The sequence below is a fragment of the Acanthaster planci genome, linkage group LG12 (genome assembly GCF_054643075.1).
Source record: "Acanthaster planci isolate LZ-2023a linkage group LG12, COTS_SCS, whole genome shotgun sequence".
In the NCBI taxonomy this organism is placed as follows: Eukaryota; Metazoa; Echinodermata; class Asteroidea; order Valvatida; family Acanthasteridae; genus Acanthaster; species Acanthaster planci.
In genome coordinates, this window is record NC_141788.1 from 8687178 (window position 1) to 8707144 (window position 19967).

The following is a 19967-nucleotide window of genomic DNA, read 5'->3' on the forward strand; positions in this document are numbered from 1 at the left end:
GGCAAATTTGTTGATTAAATCAAAGATTTCATACACAACTTTACATAAGTTTATATCTCTTTTATTCTGCCTGCAATTTGTTTACACAGCTAAGAAACAAAGATCACGGCACAAACGTTTTATTACAATTTCTCAAATGTTAAAGGGTGCCCCTTTACTGGCCCCTTTTAACACATCAATTTGAGTTTGTCAGAAAGACGAACATGTAAAAAATGCGAACTGCAAAAATAAGTACAGTGTCCTTGCCTTGACATTTTTTACGACAGAAAAACCATGAGAGATTGGGAGTGAGTGTTACTGTCTTTGTGACGTTCACCCCTGTAAATTCAGTTACCTTTGATGGACCTTTAATTAATGCGTCCTTTCATTCTCAGTTCAGCAAACGTGTTTCAGATTTATAGCGGGAAATCTGCCATCAATGTGCCAAATGCTGATGTTATCTAGAAACAGGACACCTCAGCGGTGGATCACGTTTTGACCAGCATGTCATAAACATGTAAGCATGACTTGAATGTAAAGGACTTCTCGTCAGCTCGAAGTTTTCATCCCTTCCCTGGAGGTTCAAGTTATCAAGATTTTACCGCGAGATTTATCATGCATCTGGATGTATGACGGAGGGTATAGGGGTTGTGTCTGTGCCTCGCACCTCAACTACATTTTTTTATGGCGTGTCTGGTTTCTGAATGACTTGTCCAGAGACGGAATCCTCGGTCTTCCAAACATCAATGTTATGATCCATTGACAGCAAGTTCAGGTCAAATTTTTCATGACACTATCTGTAATCAATCTGAATTAATGTCAACCTGACATAGTGAAACAGCAACTGATTTAGTTTACCAGCAGGGCTAAGTCGGACGACAAAATGCTTCCCTAAACTGGGCACCTTCAATGATAAGAGCACACTTCGTTTACATGTGCATTGTCATATCGACACAGTTTTCACGAAGAGACAATTTGACCCCAAATCATGATTTTTTTCAAGTTTTTGTTTTTTGGCAAAATCAACAAGGCTATGTAATGCCTACAACTTGATGTAATCATTTCTAACCAAATCTACTCAAATCACCCAAATCACGGTGATCCATGTGGTGTAATATTCAACAAAACCCATTTTTTGGTTTTCACAAAGAGACAATTTTGTCTTCCATAGATATAACGTTGACAAAAAGATCAAACCATGGGCAAAACTGGTTTTTTGGTTTTCATGAAGAGACAATTTGACTCCAGAAATGTATACAAATGTAACAATGTTGCACCTGGCACACGCGCTATAGCAAAAGCGTGTACTCTGTGTGCTGCTTTCACGAAGAGACCAAAAGTCACACGAATTTTGGTATTTCACAAACAGACAATCTTGTTTGTTAACAAAATAAACAACTTTAATAAACTTCTAAAAATATTAGTTTTGTTTTGTAGTTTTGTGTCATGTAACATCCACTCTTTCATGGTGTAGCATTGGTGAATTTAAAGGAAGACTAAATTCTATGAAATTAGGCGTTTGAAAAAGAGACCAACTTCAAATGCGATTTTCTCAAAACCTATGTTTTGCAATCCAATGAGGAAATTGTCTCTTCGTGAAAACTGTGACGACGTGCACACGTGAATCAACGTGCGACGTCATCGGTGCAGGGGTCTATACACTCATTTGCCATGCCTATCACAGAAAATGTCTTAAATGAGACTATTAAGCCAACAAGTAGTAGAAATGTGATGCCAATAAATCCTGGTGAGCCTCATGTCGGGATTCTGTCTCTCAGGTAAGCTAAAAGGGCCGGCGTGCCCTTGGCCAAAATGGCCGGCCTAGGATTCCGGAAAGGATTGCCTCCGAGCTGGAGGGACCTGGATACAAACGGGGGAAATAAAGAACGTGGAAAAGAAGCGTGACCCGGAGTTTTGAAGATGCCTCAGGGGCTGTTGCCATGGCATTCAAGGATTAGAAAATGACACTATAAGGGCCCTGAAAGTAACTGTAGAAGCACAGGATGCCACAAGGGCACGCCCACCCCAAGAGGGGGTGTGGCCACCCAGCCACAGACAGTGATCCATTTCATTCTATGTCGACTGTCCAACAGAGTAAAAATTTTCCCCAAAGCAAGACGTCTTGTACAGTTTCACTCTGTTCAGAACGGGATGCTTGTTTGGACGAACAGCACCTCATGGGATGCTGAAGTAACGGCACAAGTCTAACCACAGGGGAAACTTTGCCAGCACGACTAGCTGCCACCCCCTTACAATTCTCACCTCAGAGTTTGGACGTTGCCCAGCTCCGGTGGAACCTGCATGATGTCGTTGTTCTGCAGGTCCAGGCTGGCTATCTTGGGCAGCCTGAGCAGGCTGGCCACGTCGATTGCCCCAATCTGATTGTCTGCCACCAGGAGGTTCTCAAGGTCAGCCCACTGGTAGACAACGGCCGGTACCTCCTTGAGCCGGTTGCAGGCCAGGCAGATCTCTCGCAGCTTGACCAAGGTGCTCCACTCGGAGGGAAGGGTGCTGATAGCATTGTTCCTTAAACATTTCATTAGACAGAAGAATAAATAAAACATGTACACTTTTCAACTGAGAAAAACATCCAGCTACTTTTCCGTATACCCAAGCTGTCTATATTTCTCTTAATACAATGGCATTGTTACGTCATTGTAATGACGTTCCTAAAGTTTAGCGTTTAGGTGTTCTGCCTTCAGTGCCCATGAAGCCTGGTCTACTTTAGCCAGTTGGTACATGTTCAGCCTACTTACTGATTGCCATGCACTCAATTACGAACGTTTTAAAGGATTGTGGCAAATAACCTAGAGTAAAAAATAATCAGGTCGTGTGGGTAATAGAAACAACATTCATCAACACTGCCTTAATCCATCAATGTTGTAAAATTCTACAGCGATTTATTAGCCTCGAGCTGGACCAAGAGAGGGTGCATTTTTTTAGCAATGGAAGCTCCTTTGGTTGGAACTGGACTTCGCTGGTTCAGGAACGACTATGAAATGCACGCATTAGGGTCGCATCATTACCAACAAAATGAACACTATGGAACAATACGACTTTTTCAACCAATGAGGGGATGCTTCTACTTGAGACGGATTGAGCCTTCATTTCTTATTCATGACGTTTACTTGGGGATGCATCCGCCGAGGGCATAGTGATAGCAAGGCCTCCAACTGTCAAACACTGGCTTTCTGTCTCCAAGTATCTCTGTATATACCGTTTACATCAAAATTGAAAGAGTCTGACCTGAGGTCTAGATGGGTCAGGTTCACCATCATTTGGAGCTCCACAGGCATTGATGCCAACTTGTTGAAGCCAAGATTCAACTCTGTCACAGTCTTAGCAAGGAGGAGGACACTACACCACACATGGACAAACACAAGAAACACATGTTTTGTATTCTGTGGCACACAGTTAAACAATATTGTTACCATGTACTTGGTGCCTACATAAAGGTTCAGCATGTTTGTGCACATTCTGACGAAAAATAGTAAGCTGTATTCCATGCCACATGACAGTGAACCAGGCATGCGGGAACTGCTCTGAACAGAGTTTTCATGTGGAATGAACCAATGTTTGAAAACTTGCCTCAACAAGGTGTTTTAGAAACATTTCACGTTCCTAAATTTCCCTGGGGATTTTCACTTACTTCATGGGCACTTCTGCGAAAACATTCTTGCTGAAGTTGACATTGGTGACTCCAGCCTCCCGAGCTGGTTCCCACAGGGTCACTGGTACATCGGTTGCTTTCTTGTTGCTGGCATAAACAGTGAAGAAATACTCATGTTATTTGACAGTGAGTATTTGGCAGTGGGCAGTGGAATAAATACAGGATTTGTTGCTCAGTTGTTCAGCCTAACTTTACAAGGCTGCAAAGCAGGAAACGCACTTAGTAAATTTAGGCACTAAATAAAAATAAGCTAAGAACCAGTGACAAGCAATAGTCAGTGTTTAAGTACTCCAAGTTAAGTACAGAGTTGCCGAGCAGGAATCACACTTAGCAAGTTTATGAGCTGAGTAGCACTCTGGTAAGTCTTGCTTCCTCAACGTTGACAGCCGGCAAAAGTTCAACTTTGCCAACCGTCGCCATTGCTGTTTGCATCAGTTGTGATAAAGGGTTTTCACATGATTGCGTATCGTCGGAAACTGATCAGCGACGCTCTCTGCATCTCTTTACGTCGATACGGAAACTAGACTTGGTCTTAGTATCCATTGAGAACAAATTCCACAGGGAAAGCACTGACACACACAGATGCCTACCTGTAGTCCAGGGTTTTGCTGGTTACCGCAGCAACTGCTCCGACGGCGCTGGACGGATCCGATGCCGACGGGCTGTCGGCGGCGTCCTTTGACGACGGATCCTCCTCGATGCGGCTCCGGAGGAACTTGAGAATACCCTGAGTGCCTCGCTGCCACAAGCAAAAAAATGACACCACTGGCTCATTGCAAGTGAATCGGACAAATGTCACTCTGCAACAGGTTTGAGGTCAGATGGTGATAGTAGTATACAGCTTTGTGCGAAGACACACGAGGGCGCCTTGGTACCTTACACACGACTTCCTTGCGGGCTGAAACCACTGGCCAATAATGACATGGGGTCATTGGCAGTTCTGCTGCTGTTGACAACCACAAAACAACAGTCGTAGACTCGTTTACACCCGTTTCAATTTTCTACAGTCAATGGGCCTCGAGGGCGCTATTTCCTTAGCAACAGAGGCTTCTTCAGTACTAACTGTGCGTTGCTAGTTCACGAATGACTAGGACATGCAAGCGTCGCAGTAACATCGCTATCAACAAAAAGAACACTCCCTCCAATGCAGTTCTTTTTGACCAATGAGGGGGTGCTTCTGCTCGATACAGATAGGGTCAGCAAGGGCAAGGGGGATACAGTTGGTTAGTATGAAGGCGGATGGTACCATCCTTAGCAACACACTGTCAGCTTCACTGGTTCAACCACGCCCAGCAGCTTTCGCACTCCCCTCGAGCCCATCTGCTGTGGGCTGATAATGCCCACGATTGGAAGACCTCGTCAATGGTGGTCTCAAGACATAGCCTGTGATGTTTAAGTCACCGGGAATTTCATGGGTCCGGGCAAGCAAGCTTGCCCAAGACAGATGGCAACAGCTTGTCAAAAAGTTAGTGCTATCACAAAAAACAAACAGGAAAATTACTCACACTAATGATGTCCCTGCGTATTCCACGCATGGGATTTCCATCCAAGACCAGAGACTTCAGAGAAGTCAGGGTACCAAGCTTGTAGGGCAGGCTGTGCATTTAAAGAGATTGAAAACTTCTCACTAAAAGCACAACTGGTGGAAAATACACAGAGTCCTGATGAGAAAAAAGGATTAAATACAAGAAGTTAAAACTCAACAAATGAGAAAAATCTGTCAAAAAAATCTCACGTCGATAGGTCATTGTTGGTGAGATCCAATCGCTGCAAACTCCTCAAGTTGACCATCTCTTCCGGAATATGCGTCAGCTTGTTGTCTCTCATAGACAGCACGTTGACGGTAGCCAGGTGCTCCAGGTGGTCGGGGGACAAGACCGTGATGCGATTGTAGCCTGCATGCAGCTCCTGTGACAATCAGGTACAAAGCACGTAGCCGATTGTTGCCAATGACTAGACCAGGGAGCATTTTCCCAGCAGTTGTTCATACATTACTCATATAGGAAATGTATAAATGGAAGCATCTTCGGGGGCTCTTGAGAATTCAGTAGAAAGAACAGTTAGCATGACTTGCTGGTCATGAATTTTGCCAGCCTGATATTTCAAAATAAATAAACTCTTTTCAAGAAGCATCTTATCAACAATGAAGGAATTTACCACAAGAACTAATACGATCTTACGCTTTGCTTAAACGCAGGTTAGACCAACAAAACAGAGGATATAAGAGGTTTTCCAAATTGTCTCAGGGTTGGGCTTCATCTCTGACAGTAGAACTAATTGAGGGTCAATAACATAAACTTTAATGAAAATTCTTCCAACTTTGGACCAGCAGCATAGAGTTCGACGCTCCTCGAGCAAGCGCGAGTTTTTGTCTAACGATGAACTCCCCAACTGGGCGCTCATTCTGATCAAGCCGAGACCTGGCAAATTCAATTAGACGGGGACTTAATGTTAGAAAGCCTGGGACTGGAACTCAGGCATGCGGGTCTTGAGACTCCAAACAAGATGAGGCCTGCAGACGATGGCTTACCTTGAGGCTGATGCACGCCCGAAGAAGGGGCAGGCCGGAAAGTACATTATGCTGCAGGAACAGCTGCTCCAGCGACTTCATGTCGCCAACCTCTGTCGGGATCTCTGGCAGTTTGTTGTTGGAAGCCTCCAAAATCCTCACAGCTGTAAAGGTCCAAGGAGGGACGAATAAAATCAATGCAATCATCGTAAAAGCCACAATTTTATATATAAAATTGAGGTTGCATTTAATTTCGCAAAGAATGCACTATTTAAGCAACTGCTCTTGCAAAGAAATGTGAAGCATAATTCGTCCTCTTACAAAAAGTTGAAAGTAACATACTGACCTTTGAGCATACCCATGGAAGACGGCAGGGACGTGATCTGGTTGTTCGAGATATTCAGCGTTTTCAGCTTGGCCAGATGTCCAACTGTGTAAGGCAGGGTGGTCAGTTTGTTGTGAGAGAGATTCTGTAACAAATTATTTCAGAAGCACCACTTCAATCTGACAGAACATATTTTGTCTTGCTTCACGAAACACCACTTTCAAGAAACTAAACTTAGGAGATTGGAGCATCTTTGTTGAATTACAGGCAAACAGTTTTCTGCTTTGGAAAACACTAGAATTTAACTTCTTAAGGGAACCCACAAAAGGCACAGATACTTGGGTGATTATTTTGCCTCTTGGCACAACCAGACTACCAGACATAATCATTCGTGCGTGCATATATATATAGGAGGCAGGGACTTGACATGTTTTACCAGTTCTTCGAGGTGAATGAACTCTCCAATGCCTTCGGGTAACTCAGTCAGGTCGTTGTGCTCGAGGTGGAACAACAGCAAATGACGAAGCTGGAACAACTCCGGCGGAAGGCTTGTCAGCTTGTTGTGACTGTGAACAAATTCATGCAATCAATTTATAATTATTCTTTGTTTAACCTGGACAAAACCTAATCAGTTGTAAAATTTTCTCCCCTGGGGCCGGGGGAGGGGAACAAGGCAATAAAGAAAGGTCCCGTTTTAAGAGAAGGGAACCCCAGATGAATATTCCACTGTACAGACGTGATATTGCCAGAGATGTCGCTTACCTGACATTTAACCTCTGCAGGTTAAGCAACTCCCCGATTGCTGGCGGGAGTGAGGTTAATACGTTATCATGCACCTGTCCAACAATAAACAAAAAACCAATTATGAAAAGAACGGTAAGTTTCAAACTGCAACACGTGTATGTGCTTTTCAATATTAACGCACTTCTCTTGTCTTCTCAAAGAAAGCCTCAATGTACACATGGCAGCGTCTGCTGTCTCCAAAATGCAACAGAACAATAAACATGGCAATGAACTGATATATTGATATCAGCTAAGCTTAGATGAAACGTACAAGTAACCCAACCAGTTCCTCATCCCTTGCAGTAAGAACGGCTGCGTCCAAGTCGCATGGCTACTGCTCCAAATAATACAGGCGTCAGTGGCAAATGCAGTAAGCCATGAACTGACACGTTTAATAGGCAATGGTGTCATACCTAGCCGTAGCCAGGTAATTTGGCTGCATCCAGTGACTTACATCCAGCACAGTGAGCGCCGGCAGTTGCTGTATGTCGTTGGACAGTTCCTGGAGCTTGTTGCAAGCCAGGATGAGCTTGACGAGGTCGGTCTGCTCCCACCAACCATCCTCCGTCTTGTCCAGTGAGACTGTCTTGGCCTCCTCTGGTACGTCGATGTTAATCCGCCAAACACTGCTTGGGACTAAATAAGTTTAAAAAGTACAGGGGAAAATTGTGAAAGTGTAAGTCTTGTGTTTTGGTGTAGATCCCAAGGGGGCAATGTCTTCCCCCCAGCCCAATTTGTGTGTGAAAAATTATACATGTATTTAGAGAGGCAATGTTTTGGTTTACAAAAGCTCCAAAATGTGGCCCCGCCCCTCAGAAAGGCTATATCTCAAAAACAGCCTTAGGGTGTTGCATACTTTGAACAAGAGGCACGATTTAGCATATTGACAAACCTGACCACTGGTTGGTATCCACCTATACTGACAACTGATGTCATTAACAAAAGGTTTTTGCCGAGATAAGGTCGTTTGTGCAGGGTGAGGCTGCAGAGCAGAATTCTGGAAAATCTTTGAACTGATGATCAACACGGGCATCTCGGGGAGAAGGGACCAAGCATTCATCAACAGCAAACTGGGGGAGAGGTTAGTGCCGTGATATTTTCAAGCAAATAGGGGCATTTCATTCTCCCTTTTGTCCTTGTGCTAAAACGCACATGCTTATTAATGTGTGTTTTAACCTGTTGTAAGTTCCCGATTGGACAGGTTGAGTTGCCCACTGCGCATTGCCTGCTTCAGTAAGGCTGAGGACACAGCGTTTGGATCTTTGGCAGGCTGCTGGAAACCAGCTCTGGGTTTCAGAGGAACCCTCCCTTGTCCTCCAACTCCGCCCCCTCTTCTGGACATTGTCGTATCGGTGGATCAAACTTTGAATTCAAACTAACAAGATATCCCGTTGCTAGCTTCAACTTCAAGTTTTGATCAAAACAGCAAATCTGCAATAAAATTCGATGTGAAGAAAAAGTGAATTAATTAGCATGATTAGGCCGGTTAAACTTAATTCCTTGTTTATCATTACTCGAAGCAAAATTTTGGGGCCAGTAGGATGTTTAATATTTGACATTTCAAGTTTGTATTTTCCAGACTTTTAAGATTGTCTAAAAGTACATTTCTTGTACAGTGTTTTAATACTTGTGTGTTCCATAAGCAGAAAGGTATCTGATTTGTCACCACTGCGATCGACCGTAGATGGCCTGACCATAGAGCAAGGAACAGAGGGCCCGACTCATTCGGTCATGGTCGAGGGCAAGACTACAGAATTCAAAGAAACACACAAAAGACCATTTTTATGGTGCAGACACATCTGCAAGGTTGAAAAGGGCTGGAAATTTGTTGAAAGGTTGGAAATATCAAGTACCAAAAAAATCCGGTCTGGCAGTGACGATAAACAAGGATTTAATTTTAATTGGCCATGGTAAAAAAGCTAACTGTTAAACCGGTCTCGCTACATCATCATGCACTTCCACCATGGAGGCTCCAAAATGCTTCAATCATGGGCCTTGTCAACATGGTCAATATATACAGGACAGATTTAGATTTCACAAATTAAGATTTCTACATGTTCTTAAAAAGTAATAGGCCTGTTACGCCCCTACTATAGCATCAGTCCCAACTATAGTTGGGCCCGTCCCAACTATAGTGCTACAGTTGGGCCAGCCTAACTACAGCAGAGAGGTCCTGTGTGCATGATGTGCCCAGCATGTTCCAAAGTCATATTGTTTACAAAGGTCATGTCATTGGTCAAAGGGGCAAGTGCCACATTTTTGATGAATTGTGTCAAGTGTGAGTCACATTGGCTTGGATAATGTTGAGACATTTTCCACAGACATTGGTCAACAATTGTTGGGCCAGCCCAACTGCAGCACTACAATTGGAACTGTCCCAACTATAGTTGGGACTTATGCTACAGCTGGGGCGTAACAGGCCTAACATCAAAGACTAACCTAGAAAAGTAGAAAGCTAGCCGTCTACATAGGCCTACTACATGTATCAATCATGACAGCCCCACTGTTGACAATAATAATAAAAACCGAGTTGAAATTCGGTGGTCTGGCGGTCCGCTGGCCCGGAGCTACTTCGGCCTACAACTTCAACAGGACCAGAGGACTGCAATGCAAATCGCTACACACGGTAACTGTGTCTACCCCTAGACATGCTAGAACTGAGTGTGGTAAGGGCTTGATGGGGTCCGACGTACCGCCCCTGTCAAAATCCGACCGTTTCTGCTCGACACACGCACGAGATTTTGCTCGTGGGATGGAGCGCAGCGGACGTCGGACCCCACAGTTCCATATATACGGACAGCGCACCCTAGAACACAAAACCTACGGCATGGAGGCGACGTCTACGTCTGAAGGTCTCTGAGAAAGTGAGACTTGTCTGAAAAATCCAACGTGTTTTCTACAAAAACACACATGACCTCGGGCCTGTGCGCGCAAAGATTCGATGGGCCTGCGCCTGTGTGGGCTATTATTACCTATAAAAAAAATTGTATAGCGCCGCGTACGGCGCTACGCGGCGCTATATAATCTATGGGTCTATGAATCTATTAGCTTCCCTTGAGGCTAACACTGGTGTGTCCAGGGCTCTGGACACACCAGTGTTAGCCTCAAAATGAGGCTAATTGAACGCTGCAGTGTGTTTTCCAAGGCATTCTGGGAAAAAGTCAAGTCCCCCAGTTCCATCGATCATGTACATGTACGTCCACGCTCGAACTGTCCGTCCGTGACGTCATTACACTCGGGCAGCCTCCAGGGTCCAGTCCACAAATTCAAGCCCCATTGAAAACAGTGTAAAATCAGCACCGTTCAGGGCCCAATAGCATGCACGCCAACATCCCTGAGATTTCTGAAACACGAATGAAATTCTTGTCTGGTCACTTATCTTTCAATTTCTTTTCAATTTTTTGTGGGTTAACCAATTACATTTTTAATTATTCCCACAAAACAAAATCACCCCCCAAAAAGTGATTTTTCCGAAGTCTGATTGCAGCCATTTTTCAAGTGGCAACCCTCAACTTTCTGGGGCACTTAGGACCATTTTTCAACCGTAGTTTTCAGCCCTTCTGCCCTCATATGAAAGCTCAAAGATCCTGGCGACGATTTACACAATCTCACCATTTTGGGGGCCAAACAATCTCCTTTTTCAAAAGATACTGAGGAAGGGGGCACTTTTAATGCTAATGAGCTGGTCAGAAATTCTCACTTGAATTAGTGGTCTGCACCCTCCAGAGACCCGCTCGCCAGCCGGGGTAATGGTGGATGACACCGGCTCCAGGGCAGGGCAGGCACGAAGATCACGTGGTGGCTAAACGAACGGGCCTATGGGGGGAGGGCGGGGAGCGGGTTAGCGCGCGTAACGGTCATTTTCCTCTCTTTGCACCCGGCAATGGTTTCCAGTCCATGCCATAATTGCTCCCGCACTCGCAGGTTTTCTCCAGCTAGTACTCCAGTTTCTTCCTGCTTATGAAACTGGACTTTCTTCCATTAAAACAAATCAACGAAACAATGACAAGTTTCGGCACAAAGCTGAGGAGGGCAACAGGGTCCGTCCGCGTCGCCGTCAAAAAATTCCAATAAGCCAGCGAAATACAAGTTCAACTATGGGCGCGGCTCTGGTACTGGTGGTAGGGTGAAGTATTCTTCGAAAAACATTCAGGAGAATTTTTTAGCATTCCGATGAAAAACGAGGCCAGAATTGGACATTTGAGGATTGAACATCTTCGGATCATGTGTCCAACTTAAGAGTGGAACTTCAAATTCCCGGAAGTAAAGCTCGATTCGATCATGGAGGAACTTGAGGCTAGCGCCGTTTTCCAATTGTAACCGAGTGGGTTAACGAAAGAAGAAACAATAAGGAATATATATATATATTACTGAGAACAAGGATCGGTGCCTGCACGTCCCCGATTCCTTATTGTGTATATGTATATATATATATATACATATATATATACATATATATACATATATATATATATATATATATATATATATATATATATATATATATATATATATATATATATATATATATATATATGTACAATTTTTATTAACAGTAGCTCAGTTAAAGAGATAAAGTTATTCTCGGTTTTCCGTATGGTTCACGGAATAAGCATCCACTTGTGACAAATAGAATAGTGTCAATAATTATGCCACATAATAATAAGCCAAATGATGAACGACAAATAAACGACATTCAATGAATCTGTAAAGAAAATAAAAATAAAAAGAAATACATTTTCTATTTTCAGTTTCTTATTAAGTTGTGTACGTTAGGATTGTTCCGGAACCCAAGACAAGTTAATTTGGTTTCAATCTAGAAAAAAGCATCGAAATATAATCGTGGTAATTTGAATTGTACTGTAGCGGTCTCCAGCGACGGAGCCTCGAGCGACGAGCGGCTGTAGAGGCGACCAGGGGGGGCAGGTCCGTTTGGAGGCAGTCTACCGCCAGGTGCCGAAGCCTAACAAGTTGCACCCACGGGTCTGGTCTTGGGGGCTGGCAGAAAGGGGGCCGGTACCGTGGGTTACTGGAACTGGGGGATTTCCTAGTGCCCAGTAATCACTCTCCAGCACAGCGTTCTGCTCTGAAAGCCAAACCAAGCAGCAGTACGAACTCGTCACGCACAAATGTGACCGAACAACAGAAAGACAGGAAAGACCACGAGTAGCTCGCGGGCACTCGTTATATACCCATGCGCGGGTTATGATTATGGGATATAAATGCTTAACTGCAAATAATTAAAGAGGGCGCTCTAACCACCCCACTATTTCGCTACAGTACTATAAATCATCCTTGCCTTTGCACATATTAAGAAAGTGTTCTATGTGTACATACTCAATTTTTCGACAATGATTTTGTTAATTTCACTCTACAAGTTAAATGGACGCAGAGGATTATTTGTATTATTTGTAAGCTGCATAACACAACATTTCATATTCAATATTTCCTCGTGACAATCCAAAGGTGTCATGTACGTGTTGCAAAGAGTTCACTGATAAAAGTGAATGTTTGCCAAAGCTGGTTCTGATTGAAGAAAATATACATTTAGTGTAATAAACATACCAACTATATTCTATGAAAAGCATTCAACAACACTAGTACAGAGGGCTGTTCACATGCAGCATCCCGGCCCATGACTTGTGCCAATGGTTGAACGGATGGCGATTGGACACTTTTATGTACATGTAAGCAGTGCACGATCGTATAATGTTCACTGTTATCGCCAGCAAGTAGAGAGCAACAAAATAAATATGTGTTCTCTCTAGAGAGCTCTGAAACAGAGTCATCAAAAACTCTCCAGCAACCAACCCACACCAACAAGGCGGGATTGTGGAAGTCACATCCTAAAATGCAGGGCAACAGAAGGCTAGCCTGGTTGCATAGCTGCCTGCACTGCTGCCTGCGTAGCTGCGTAATTTGCTGCACGTGTTGGGAATAGAAAGTTTTGCTAAACCACAAGAGGGCGCTTACATTGCCTGTTTACAGTAAAAAAAAAAAAAAGTTACCAAGTTTTACAATGAGGATGTGAAATGAAAGGAAAGGAAGTTTTCAATGATGTAGAATGAAAGGAAAGAAATTCCTTTTCAAATCCTATGGAGGGACCAGGTGACTCCCGATCACACTCAACACTACAGAGGATAGAATGAATGGATATTTATAAGGAAGGGAAAGAAAGAGGAGGGACGAGGGCTTAATCACTAGTCGCACTCAGTGCTAAATAGAGAAAAGAAATTGAATATTATTAAGTTAGCAAAGTAAGGGGACAGGTGACCAGTCGACCTTGTTACATGTAAGTCACCTGTCTCTTTACTAAAATAGCATGCATGTTTGAGAAGACCGTTTAATAATGACTTGTTTTTGATGTTTGTAATCAAACCACTTTTGAATGTTTCCACATTTTAATGAAGACTGCAACTGTCATGGTCGCCACGCATTTACCATCAATTAGTACATGTAGGATATGACAGACGGCCACCATCGTAGACCTCCTCCCGCACAACGTTTATGGGCCATGACTGGGTTATTTTCAAAGACCCCCCCCCCCTTCTGAATTTTAAATTGGTACTTATCAAGTCATGTTAATGTAGAATTAGTGGTAACTATACGCAGGACTTTTCTGAAGTTTGTCAAATTTTAGAAAATAAAGTTTATTAAGTTAATAAAGTTTATTTCTTGCACCAATCGCCCAGACTAGAACTTGTGTCTCGCTTTCAAGTTGAAACCTGCCCGCCCCGGTCGCGCCGGCCCCTCGTTCACATGGTACAGTACGTACACATGTACATGTACATTACTTTGTACATGTATATTGTACATGTACACTCGAGGCGAGGATACTAGACTGGTCCAAGATTTACAATGCGTCGTGTGGAAGGGGCAAAGACGTCTGGAACTCAGACGATTCGAGTCTTCAGAGAGCCTGGCAGAACAGCAATAAACGTGACGTACGCGATCATATGACTCAGCCGGCTGTTAGCAAAACATCAGGTGCGTGTTCCAACAAGCTGAAAGCTGGCCAAGCTTGCTCTGATCTTCCTCGCTTGTGGTGTGTCCTCGGTGCGTGCTCGTCCACTGCTGGCGTACCGCTTATTAAATACAGCCGGTCGGTCCTTCGCTCATTCTCCAGCCATGCCAAAGAGAGGGCCATCAACCAGAATTGCCGACGCAACCGCTGCCAAAAAGGCCAAGGCAGCCGAGGCGGACCCGGACCTAGAGTTTGATGCGGAGTGGAGCGATTACGGCCCCCGGGCAGGATCGAAGAATCTCCCGCCGGTGTTCGTGCTGACCGGCCCAGGCATCAAGGGATCCGAGAAGATCGCTGGTTTTGATATCGACATGACTCTCATTGTGCCTGCCAGTGGACGAACCTTTCCAACAGGTATACTAAGATAGCAGGAGTTTTTCCAATCATGATGATAGGGACTTTTCTCTTTCAAGCGCTGTGACCAAGTTATTTTCTTTAAAAAAGTCCAAATTTAGTCATCTTCCACAAGTCACGTCTCGAGTCAGTTTTTCCAAGTGAAGTTGTAAACTTTTTTTTTCATCGAGTCAAATCAAGTCGTGCTATTAGGCCCACTGCTATTTTTTTTCCTCTAGGAAAGATTTCACTGTAAGCCTAGGCCCCTACCCCCAAATTTTTTGCCTGATCGCAACTCACGCAAGAGCTCCGTTTTCCATCCATTTTTTCATAACTGGCAGGGTGAATTCCACCCCCCCCAAAAAAAAATTGTACTGCCATGTCAGGAGGTGTTTCTGCAAAGAACAATGGGTCTGTTGGGAAATTGTAAAATTGGAAATAAAAAAGAAACATTTCTTTTTTGTTTGAATGTGGCGCAAAATGGTTCAACTTTTGCCTGCAACTACATTTAGGACCCTTGAGAGTGTTGTTCATTTCATTAAAAACAATAAAATGCCACTGGAAATCTCTTGCTGTTATTTTTAACCAGTTGGAATACTAAATCAGAATAAAAAAGTGACAAGAAAGTCCTACTTACCCTGCATTCAGACACTCTGAATATGATTGGATGAAGATCTTTTTTGGCTCAGCCGATCATAGACTTGGGCTGAGGTCCGACTGCATTGGTTGTAGATTCCAACTCGAGTCTCACTTGATAAAATTCAAGTCTAGGTTTCTCCGAGTAAATCTTTGGGTTTCTCTCACATCCTTGGCAGGACCGAGTGATTGGAAATTCATACACGACGAGGTCAAGCCCAAGCTGCAGTCGGAGCACAAAGCGGGCTACAAGATAGTGCTCTTCACCAATCAGCGGGGAATGGAGAAGGACCACACGCCGCCGGCAGGCTGGAAGGGCAAAGTTAAAAAGATCATCAACGAGCTGAATATTCCCGTTCAGGTCCCTTCACCCATCATGTCAAAAACACAAGTCATTTTATCGGTTGACGTGCACCGTTACTCAAAAATAACCGATCTTAGATTAAGTTAATAGTTGCTTGACTTTGAGCACATGACAGCATCCAGCATTGGCGTGTATGTGCTGTGGTCTCGGAATCTTGGACTTGAAGAGGCCTTGTTACTAAGCAGTGGCAATAGTTTTCTGCCAACTAAATACATGTATCAGAGAACACAACACAACATTCTTAACATAACTGGCAAAGTTAATGGGAAGACTTGGGGTATGCCAAGAAAACTGTCAGTGAGACCAAATTGCCATGAAAGTTTGACTGTGACAATTAATTGACAGAGTTCTTCAGATATTACAAAGACTTCACCTCAGGTTTCCCTGAAAGCAGCCAGATATCACGCACCCAGCTTCGTAGAATACCAGAAATGTACATGTTGAGACTAGATCCAGTCAAAACTTTGCAGATGGTCTAGAGGGAGATGTGTTTGCATTTTAACCCTAACAGTCCTTAATCTTTCACCTGTTGGAGGATTAAAGACTGCTGATAGTGATAATAATTTGGAACTCTAAACTCAGTCCACCTGTCACGGTACACAGGTGTTCGTGGCTACTGGCGAAAATGACATGCGCAAACCGGGCACCAGGATGTGGGACGTCATGGTGAAAGACCACAATGAAGGCATCCAGCCCGACATGTCGGCCTCCTACTATGTCGGGGATGCAGCCGGCCGGCCTAAGGACTGGGCCCCAGGGAAGAAGAGGGATTTCTCCTGCGGGGACCGGATGTTCGCAGCCAACGTGGGCATCAAGTTCATGACGCCGGAGGAGTACTTCTTTGATGAGAAGCCAGCGCCCTTCAGTTGGCACTCAGTGGATCCAGCTGAGGTGGTGAAGTCTTCAAAGGAGAAACGCAAAGACACTTACCATACCAAGGTAAAACATTTGTAGATGGGGGGTCCACAGGGGTGCCATACCGGTACCTCACCCCCAAAGCAACTCCCACCCCCACAAAAAAGGGGGGAGGCCTTGGTACCAAAAATGCGAGTATTGAAAGTGTACAGAGGTACGATTTTGATCGTTTTCTCTCAGGTTTTCTCACTTTGTTCATTTTATCATTCAGAAAATCCTATTCAATCATTTTGCTATAAAGCCGCACAAAAGGAGACCAGCTTAGATATGGCAATCTTGCACGCTCAGGAAAAATCACGATTGTAAAATTTTTTACAGTGCGCTAAAATTGTTGCATAGATTAGAAACTATCAGCAAAACCTATTCTATTGGGATTTTCTGAAGAAAAAAAATGAACAAAGACTGAAAGCCTGAGAGAAAATCATCAAAATTGCACCCCTGTACGTTTTCAGTGGCCAGCTACACCTAATGCTGCCAAGGCCATTTGTGCGCATGCCTGCATAACTATTAATTTATTAGGGAAAAGGTCTGTTCCCATAGCTTTGATGCCAAACACGAATACTAAAATTCAGGCCAAACATTGTGATGTTGCTGAACCTTGCAATTTCTTTAGCAAAGGGAAGATAAAATCCTTCGCAAAAAATACATTGGTTTCCACCTGATATTGTATTGTATGGTATGTTGTTCTTGACTGGTTCACAGCTGACTGATGCAAATGAAAAATATTTCAGAGCAATAGTTTGTCTTACATGCCGTAAGATTGGGTCTCCCATTGATGATGATCTTTCACCTTGACAGGACAAGGAGCTGGTCATCATGGTCGGCCTGCCGGCATCAGGCAAAAGCAGCTTCGTCAAGAAGTACCTTCTGCCCCACGGCTACGTGCACGTCAACCGTGACACACTCACCACCCCAGCAAAATGCCTCGCAGCCACCAAGGAGGCCATCAAAAATGGGCAAAGCGTCGTCATTGACAACACAAACCCCTCGGTGTCGGCACGGTCCGATTACATCGATCTCGCCACTAAAGCCAGTAAGTGGGCAAAACTGTACATTTCGACATTCAGCATTGTGCTTATAAACCATTTCTGTCACAATTTCCGAACTTGCTTTGTGGAAGTGGAAGGTCACACCCTCCCAGATCATTGAAAAGACACCATCAGATTGGTGAGGATTTCGCAGGACTGATGGAGGTAAAGCCTAGCTATCATTACTTTACACTTGGCTTGATTTCACGTCAAATGTTACCGATCACACATCATTTGTTGACAGTTTTGATACTTTTCTTTAACCTTGGCAGCTTTATTAACAGTCGTTAAAAAAATTAATTAAATCTATTTTACTTGAATATTTTTTCCTATTTTTTTACATGTCGAAATGTCCCACACATTAATTAGATAATACTTATTTTCTAAGGTTTTCCTCGGAATATTCATGCAGAGTACAAGGTTCGTTGCTTTGTGATGGACACACCCATTGAGCTGGCCCACCATCTGAACTACGTGCGACAGACCCAGACCAACGGCAAGGTGCGCCGCATTCCCAATGTCGGCTACAACGTCTACAAAAAGAACTACCAGGAGCCCAAAAAGAGCGAAAAGATTGAGGACATCGTCAGGATCCCGTTTGAGCCCACTTTCGAGAGCGACAAAGACAAGAAGCTCTTTCTGCAGTGGACAGGGGACTAAACTTAAAAAAAAAAATAAAGTGCAGATATTTTAGTTTCATGAACCAGGAGCCTCATGACCTTTTGCTGGAGGGGGGCGACGAGGCAATTAAGAAGTGCTTATTTCCTCCATAAGTGCCATTTTTCACATGGAGGAGGTTGTATGACTGGTGAAAAAAAGTCCATCTTACCTATAACCATGAATGTTGACACAGTACTCTTTGCATTGACCTCCCCCATCAAAATAACCCTATCACACTACTCAGATGTCAGTGTATGCCATATCAGACCAGCATACATTATTAGCATTAACATGAGTATTTGTACATGCTCAGGTTTTTAAAAGTGGTATACAGTGTACATGGAGTGTAAAGGGCACACATTCAACCTGCAGATATAAAAAAGATTGGAATCAATTTCAAAATGAAGATTTCCATGATAGGATTGAATTGATTCTCTGTAGTTCTTAAGATTTTAGCTGGTGCAAACAGGTTCTAAAGATGTTTTATATTGAACGTTGCTCATCGCAAACTTAGAACAAAGGAAACTGTGACTTTGGAACAAACTTGAGGTGGTCAATTAGTTGAAAACAGATAAAAATTTTAAAATGATTTGAAAAATTTACTGTAGTTAAATGTGAGATTTTTCCCTCTTTGAGGGAAAGTTGGGGTTGATTATGCAAATTTAATTGTCTTTTAAAGTACCTTTAACTTTTTAATCAAATTAATAACTCTATTTTTAAAATGATAGTACTGATATTATTGAATTAAATAAATGCAAAAAATTTTACATTTGATTTTAGTAATGACACAGTTTATTGTAATTAATTTAAATTTTGAAAAATTTATCAAACTTTACTACTTTAAAACTATGAAATGTTGTATTGGCCACATTCAGTGGTCCATATATTTTTATTATCAATGTAAATTCTAATTAACTTTCGAACATTATACTGCAATCGACAGTATGCCCCTTTGTAATATTTTCAATTTAAAAAGACAAAATACTCGTGCTATTTGTAGAAACTAAGTAGGTATTCAGTATTTTATAGTACATGTAAGTCATTTTATGATAAGTCTAAGTGCATGTGTTCAGATTGAAAGGATAGCAGCTACTCACTGTACATCAAATGTAATGTTTGATGAATACAAAGTAGCACGAGTATAATGAATGAAGTACTGCTTACAAAATATCAAACTGAAATAAACCGAATTCTAAAGTTTCAAGCGTTCTTCAAAACAAGTATTTGTTTGTTTGGAGGCATGCCCGTAGTCCACATACCCTGTGTATTTTTATAATCACTGGAAAAATAGTACATGTACTGAAATTCAAAATCTGACACCACTCTCTCTTCTAATTTTCCTGCGTGTAGACCATCAAGTAAAAAGTTTTGTCATGTATGCTCTTGAAGACTGTCAGTTCTGTGTAAACGTGCTCACTTTAGAAGTTGCCTTGTTCGCATAGTGCAAACGCATGGCTTTGGGTAAAATTTGTGTAAAAATGCCATCATTCCGTCATCAGCTTAGTGAGGAAAGCGTTCCATATGCGGACAACACTTGATGCCCCTGTGTGCAAAAACCTATGGAACTTGTCTGAAAAAAAATCCTGTTTTCAAAGTACATGTAAATGCTTTAGAATTTTCTTAGCTACATTTCCGCACTTTTCAGGACGTCCGACTTTCTGTATGCATGACGGCTGTTATAATCATGGAGGTATAATGTGATTCTACCTCCATGTTATAATATTTGAACTTGAAGGGAAGA

General features: G+C 43.0%; 2 protein-coding genes across 5 annotated transcripts; one reads left to right on the forward strand and one right to left on the reverse strand.

The window, feature by feature from the left end:
* Window positions 1-45: 45 nt before the first annotated feature.
* Window positions 46-15442, reverse strand: LOC110985148 (leucine-rich repeat-containing protein 40-like). 4 transcript variants are annotated; one of them, XM_022245961.2, is made up of 14 exons: window positions 15261-15442; window positions 8443-8697; window positions 7721-7902; window positions 7246-7319; window positions 6920-7049; window positions 6505-6628; window positions 6180-6322; window positions 5385-5557; window positions 5155-5245; window positions 4240-4388; window positions 3629-3736; window positions 3226-3336; window positions 2242-2505; window positions 46-1839 (listed from the first exon to the last, which is right to left on the reverse strand). In XM_022245961.2, the coding sequence occupies exons 2-14, from the start codon at window positions 8606-8608 to the stop codon at window positions 1734-1736; spliced, it is 1821 nt and encodes a 606-aa protein (XP_022101653.2). In that variant the 5' UTR covers window positions 8609-8697; window positions 15261-15442; the 3' UTR covers window positions 46-1733. The 4 variants fall into 4 exon arrangements, with proteins under 4 accessions (XP_022101653.2, XP_087000644.1, XP_022101652.2 ...); XM_087144518.1 differs by lacking the exon at window positions 15261-15442 and adding an exon at window positions 10458-10476; XM_022245960.2 differs by lacking the exon at window positions 15261-15442 and adding an exon at window positions 10091-10240.
* LOC110985150 (bifunctional polynucleotide phosphatase/kinase-like) lies at window positions 14214-19430 on the forward strand. The gene is made up of 5 exons (XM_022245967.2): window positions 14214-14644; window positions 15439-15620; window positions 16227-16562; window positions 17337-17571; window positions 17979-19430. The coding sequence occupies exons 1-5, from the start codon at window positions 14395-14397 to the stop codon at window positions 18224-18226; spliced, it is 1251 nt and encodes a 416-aa protein (XP_022101659.2). The 5' UTR covers window positions 14214-14394; the 3' UTR covers window positions 18227-19430.
* Window positions 19431-19967: the final 537 nt, after the last annotated feature.

Coding starts and splice junctions, on each gene's coding strand:
- LOC110985150 (XM_022245967.2), top strand. CDS start 14,395: ATGCCAAAGAGAGGGCCATCAACCAGAATTGCCGACGCAACCGCTGCC. Junction 16,563..17,336: donor AAGACACTTACCATACCAAG/GTAAAACATTTG, acceptor TCACCTTGACAG/GACAAGGAGCTGGTCATCAT. Junction 17,572..17,978: donor CGATCTCGCCACTAAAGCCA/GTAAGTGGGCAA, acceptor ATATTCATGCAG/AGTACAAGGTTCGTTGCTTT.
- LOC110985148 (XM_022245961.2), bottom strand. CDS start 8,608: ATGTCCAGAAGAGGGGGCGGAGTTGGAGGACAAGGGAGGGTTCCTCTG. Junction 5,558..6,179: donor GGGCGTGCATCAGCCTCAAG/GTAAGCCATCGT, acceptor TGATTGTCACAG/GAGCTGCATGCAGGCTACAA. Junction 2,506..3,225: donor CTGACCCATCTAGACCTCAG/GTCAGACTCTTT, acceptor GAAATGTTTAAG/GAACAATGCTATCAGCACCC.